This window comes from Cyphomyrmex costatus, unplaced genomic scaffold, assembly GCF_001594065.2.
Source record: "Cyphomyrmex costatus isolate MS0001 unplaced genomic scaffold, Ccosl1.0 scaffold8, whole genome shotgun sequence".
In the NCBI taxonomy this organism is placed as follows: Eukaryota; Metazoa; Arthropoda; class Insecta; order Hymenoptera; family Formicidae; genus Cyphomyrmex; species Cyphomyrmex costatus.
This window is the reverse complement of record NW_017280375.1, coordinates 1,507,946-1,514,513: the sequence shown is the minus strand read 5'-3', so window position 1 is coordinate 1,514,513 and position 6,568 is coordinate 1,507,946. Positions and strand designations below refer to the sequence as shown.

At 30.9% G+C, this 6,568-nt stretch overlaps 1 protein-coding gene across 1 annotated transcript; it reads right to left on the bottom strand.

Annotated features, from left to right (window-relative positions):
- Positions 1-4,863: 4,863 nt before the first annotated feature.
- On the bottom strand, positions 4,864-6,235 carry asf1 (histone chaperone asf1). The gene is made up of 3 exons (XM_018549268.1): positions 5,955-6,235; positions 5,447-5,562; positions 4,864-5,341 (listed from the first exon to the last, which is right to left on the bottom strand). Exons 1-3 carry the CDS (start codon positions 6,061-6,063, stop codon positions 4,967-4,969), a joined length of 600 nt encoding a protein of 199 aa, XP_018404770.1. The 5' UTR covers positions 6,064-6,235; the 3' UTR covers positions 4,864-4,966.
- Between the last annotated feature and the right edge of the window lie 333 nt (positions 6,236-6,568).

The following is a 6,568-nucleotide window of genomic DNA, read 5'->3' as shown; positions in this document are numbered from 1 at the left end:
TTCAATTGCTTTAGGGTGCGTTCAGGAATTAACGCCCAGATAACTCTAAGCTATAGTTTACGTTACGTATATTACAGCAAAAACATATATTAGTTATCTGGGCGTAATTTCTGAACACATCTCTACTGTGAACAGCTATCTATTCCCTATCTATTTTCCGCTGATATTTGAATGTAGAAATCAATCCATATTCAGAACGCGTTTTTATTGATAAAAGTGCGTTTTCATCTCTGAAATTCTATAGCGTAACGTAACTATAGCATTTTAGAGCGCTAACATCATTATAAGCGCGTTTTGAATACGGCCATTGTGTATGTGTATACGCGTATATATGCGTCGTGCCTGATCACCTCAGTGTTGCTAGCGGGAACGCGTTTTCTCGCGCATGTTCATGAACATGACTTCAATAACGTATCAAGTTCACAAGAATACGAGTATCTTTAGAATCTCCAGATTTACTAAATTTTATAGAGAGATACGTAATCATTAGGCTTATATAATAAGTAAAAAAATGTAATTATAATGTAATAAAGAAATTATAAATATAAAAAACACGTCCCCGCTAGCAACACTGGATCACCTACATTACAGAGATTATGTTACCGATAATCAGTGCCTACCAGTGCTACTTATGTGCGACTTTTAAGCGGTTGTACTACTTTTTATTTTTATATAAATTATATAAAAATTATTAAGCTTTATGTCCACGATGCTAAAACTCAGTCAGATGACTTTTTGTATCCAGGAATGTGTATAAACATGTAGTTTTCACAGAAAATTAGCAAGTTGATTGGCGACACATTTCTCGGTTCGAGAATTACAATTTTTATTTTTATTAATATTTAACTTATGTTAATATTATTACATACTTTTTTATAATAACTTTTATACATACCTATATAAAAAAAATATTGAGAAAATGTCTTTCATAAAAAGAAAATTAATTTATTTGTTAGTAATATATTAAAAATTAAAAAATTCATAAGAAATATTACAAGAGTTAAGTTTTAATAACAATTAAAATTAAAAATAAATAAACAATTAGTGCTTAAAAATTCTTAATATAAAAAGTACACAGGTACAAAAGGAAATAAATAACATAATGTATTTGTGCGAAAAAAAGGAGTTGAGCACCAAACCATTTTCTTAGAAAATTATTCGAGAAAAGAATAACGGCGTAGTCACCAGTTAGTCGTCTGGAACGTGCTACAACGTGCCAGGATGTTCGTTCGTCAGGAACTATGAAGCTTATAGAGCTGCAACTTACAGCGCTGCAGAGTGAGATAGCACAATCTTATAGCGTATTCGATTTACTGACTTGACCCGACTCCGAGGTAATGGTCTTTATTTTAGCTGCATTTCTGGCACGATTTAGCTCTTTTTTTTTGCAGCTAAACAGAACAGGACCGTTGACTTGAAATCGGGTCGAGTCAGTAAATCGAATATGTTATTATAGAGTCCCTATAAGAGAGTCACGTCAATCTTGTCAAAATGTTGATTGACTTTGAAATAAAATAGCGGATCCAAAATCATCAATGCTATTATATCTCCACTTTGAATATTGTGAACGCGGTGATCTAGATTGATATTGACGTTGGATCGATAATGTTAAACGCCATTTTACTTCAGATAAAAAAAGCTCACTTTAATGCCAGTGAGCGGTTGTGCTTCTGGATGCATCTAAGAACTCTATACGACTTTCGCACAATTTCGATGAGAAATGACGGACTTCAGGTGGTTAGATTCTGATTAGAGATCTCTAGAGTGAGTTACGAGTGAGGATGAGTTTCGCCTCCAGCTCCTATCCTAAAGGAGTACTCATACTGGCTACAACAGTACGCCGCATGTATTAATGCAGAAAGAAACCTAAGAAAAGACATGATGAGGGTCTTTTTCTTGTAAACGTCTTGCACACTACCACCCTCTGAAGATGTCAACTACACAACAATGTCTATTGTACTTTTTTACGGCGCTTCTGATGGAAATAAATCGCAGAAATAAACTAAAATCAAATTAAGATTTAACAATTTCAACTTATTTTTATCAGGAGCGCCATAAAAAGTGGATATTGTTGTGTAGTTGATATCAACTTCTGTAAAGGGCGATAGTAGTGCGCGAGGAATTTTGCGGCACAATACGAGGACATATAATACAATAGGGACAAGCGGCGTCAGCACCTTTGATTCTTTTCAGACGAGTTTTCATTCCGTTCAGACTACGCCAGACCGTCATGTTTTTGGTAGCAAAGTACCGTATCACTAGTATTAGGATTATTAGGAACCATCGCCTATACTCAACGAAAAAAGAACATAATCGTACCTTTTCAGAATCTTCTATCAAATCGATGATCAGTCGGATGCGTTCACGCATAGCCACGCGTTGCACTATAAAATTAATTACTATAATAATCAGTTATTCAAGAGACACGATAACATCTCGTCTAAACAAGCACAGAGATATGTCATAACATGATTACAATAACGGAAGAACTACGGGTTTTTTTTTCCTTTAATCGGGATTGGTGCCGCAAAAACATGGCCGCTTATGATGCGCAAGCAAATCTGCGCGCTGAATCGAAAACGGGGTTCTTGTCCCTACTATTACCGATGAGATACTATTAATCGCTCGGCGTTTATGGAAGTTCACGTACAACTGTTAAAATTATAAGAATAATAAACTGATAATATGGTACTAATTTTATAATTTATTAGATCATAGATATGCATACTATACGTGTGTTGTATGTTTAAATACATACTCGATTTTTATTAAAAATTGTGATTTCAATGTTATCATCTGAGTTTGATTATCAATAGAGGGAGTAGAGAAAAAGATCGTAAATTTTTGGCAATTAAGACATTATAGCGTTAAAAGTATTTGTATTTCTTTATACAACATTTATATAATAAAAAAATCACAAATTTAATAATGTATATTAGCGAAATATATTTGTTTAAAAAATACAAATTTGTATTAATTGCCGATAATGTCATTCTTTAAATATCTCCTGACACTCGCAGCTCCATTAATGGTCACAAAAATTTGCCCAGAGCCGAGCGTTGATAATAACTCATACTATACTCATATGCTATTCTCTATTGCATATATCCCTTAGACAATAAAAGTATAAAAAAAAAGAGTCAACTATATTTTATAAACCTTATTATGTATTTGAAAAATAGATTTATAAAAATTGCATTCAATAAAAAATTAAAAAATAGAGAATTAGTATTAGCAGTATAAGTAACTTTTATAAATAAAATTTTCGTCTTCCTTTGCCTTCTCATATTTACTAAAGCTATATGTGCACAGAGTAAATCTTTATCATGTTAATTTCTTGATTTATAATTGCATAATTGTAATTGTAGTTGTAAAAATTGACTACTTACAATTAAATACGAAACGAATATCCGATAGTGAGTAGAAAATTTGTCTAACTACGATCACTTAGCTATATTTACACAATTCTACATCAGGCTTTAAATGAGTCACGATTTATTCAAGTTCAAGAAATCCTGTTTTAAACTATAAAATGTCTAAGTATAATTAAATTTGTTTTTAACACGTCACCTATCTTCATAAATTTTTGAAAATTGAAGGAAACCAATCCTTTTGTAAGTAATGTAGAATTCTATTTATGCGAGATAAATAAAACGATTAAAAGTTTACTAAAAAAAATTAACAATTGTATTTCTAATAAAAATGCTGAATGCATTATCAAAATTTTTCTTTGTAATGTTAAAATTGTGTTTCAAGATTTAGTTATTTTAAATATTTTTTACATTTATTAAAATTTGTGTTTGAATTAACAATACTTTAAAATTTGAAATAAAACAAATTACATTTATAAAACATACTTACTTTGATTTAATACCATTCGTAGTTATAAAACTACAAATCACAGTTAATTCTACTATTTAGAGAAATAGCTGTAATTTACAGTTGCATAACCATCAATGTTATTAAACTTGATTAAGGGTGCCATGTAAACGTAATCAATTTTATTTTAATCAAAAGATCAGTCATCTAATTCTAACTCAATTTTCATGAAAAAACATATATAATAGCATTAAAATCTTAGTTGTTCGCAACAACACAACTTATAGAATTATGGATTAAATTAAATTGTAACTTGGAAAAAATTCATCAAGAGACTAGGAAAGAGAGAATTCATGTTTTTGTCAAGTAGAAAACATAATATATGTATTTTTTATCTTAGTATGTACGTATGTATATACACTAATAAAAATGGAAACTGTCTTATGACCTAATGATGTTATAATAAGTAATGATAATAATACTTAAAACATCAAACATATTTTTTGCTTGAAACTTCAAAGAATAGCTACATAAACAATGTTAACTTTAAAATAATTACATAGTATGTATTTAAATTTACTGTTGCATTACAATAAGATGGTTCATAACTACTTGTTACATTCAATCTCTATTTGTGCACAATTAGTGTCACAATTGTTTGTTATTAATTGTAAAGTTTTTTCATATAACATCATTTTAGAGAAATTGTAAGTCGTAGTTAAGTATGAGTATTCAATATTTGATTGAAATAACTGTCTTAAGAAACTGAAATAATTATTCCATAAAAAATTAATCCAAACAATTCTTTTCTTTTATTCAGGCATAAAGTGTAAGTTTATCACATTATCAACATATGGTTCTTTTTCAAAATGTACAAACTTTTTAAATCTCATTGAACGAAAACATCAATAATTATATGAAAGGTTATTTTGCGCGACTTTTTGGAGTTATGTAAATATATGTTCACATATATATATTTATATATTATACATACATATATCAAATATGTGTGTATATATATATATGTATATATATGTACCAAGTGTGTACTCTTTCTTCTTTCATCCTCTTTCCAGGTACTACATTTATCATTTAAATTGTTATATAATGCTAATTTACCGAATCATTATTAGCAATAAATCATTTTTCACATCACTTCCATTCCACCATTTTGTGTATTCTCTGTAAAACCTAGTGTAGACGTGGGTGCATCTTGCGATGTATCTTCTAATGCTGGTGCATCCATACCTTCAGGAAGATTGTTTGCTGTTCCAGTTGGACAGTCATCCCAATTAATTTTGAAACGAGTCACACGCGGTTTATCACCTAGTATGTTTCTTTGAACTTTATCAAATTGTGGTTGCTGAGGTGGATTTTCTCGAAGTTCTGGATCTGTATATTCATTATTTATAAAGTAACCCACGCGAACAAATTCATGACCTCTATATGAACAAGTAAGCAACACAACAGTTACGCCTAAAGCATCATTGACTGGAATTCTACTGACATCAGGTGGATCAGCCTAACAATAGAAAAGAAAAAAACAATGAAAATTTATTATTAATGTTACTAAATTAGATAAATTATAATATGAAACATTTAAATCTGTTAATTCATGGCATCTTACCTGAAATACAAACATATGTCTTCCTTCAGGAATCGGACCAACATAAATAGTATCTAGAACTTGATCAAACTCCTCAGATTCTGCACTACCCACATATATCATTTTCCATTCCAAATCTAACAAAATATTAATATTATATACTGATGTGTTTGTTTTCTGCACGTATGTGTGTTGTGTGTAAAATTAATACCATGTTAAACACATGCATATAAAGAATTTAAACTAAATTTTAAAGAAGCTTGATTGAAAAAAAAAAACTTTTCATTTAATTTATCAAAATTGGAACATAAAACTTTATCAATTAAAACATGAATTTTTTCATTGTAAAGGAATTTGTTTTACAATCACATATATTACAGCACATTTGTGAATAAACTGCATCATTAGTGTTGTATCATCATGGCAATTGCAAAATTAACCTAAACACGTACTTAAAGGTACCAGACAAATAAAATATAGAATAATAGCGTCACCGAGCTAATCATATTCGCAAAATTGAAATGTATACCTTCTTTTAATTCTTCGATACACTCGAATGTGACTTCAAATTGAAATGGATTCAGAAACGGCGAAGGATTGTCTAGAACAGCGACGTTCGCCAGCTGAACCTTGGCCATGATATACACCACAAATTTGAGAAGTTTAAGCGACGAACCAGTCTCAATAGGTACGCAGAAACGATTCCGCGATGCAATGTGATAAAATACACACGTTTGCGATTATCTACGCTACAGTCGTTGCACATACGTCCGAAAGCCGACAGGTAAACAATTTCATCGCAGCACATAGGGCAGTTTGGCGGCAAATGAACCAAAGTACACTTCCGGTGATACTGCGCGAGCATTGAAAAATGATTGTTTATTGTTGAAATCGAATATACATTATGATGGATGCGAGCACGACAAGAAATTTGTGCCAGAATTTTAGAGCAATATCCACAAACGAAATGTTATTTATAGTTTTCCGCTATAATAGAGTACCCGACTGTGTATTGCTTATTCCGTGTGATCCCGTGTTCATGAACGCCAAGAATATTCTTCTTTAATTAATGGCTCACGCCTCCAGATAATGAATAGGAGGACGATACGGCAACGCCAAGAATATGCACAAGTATTATACTTA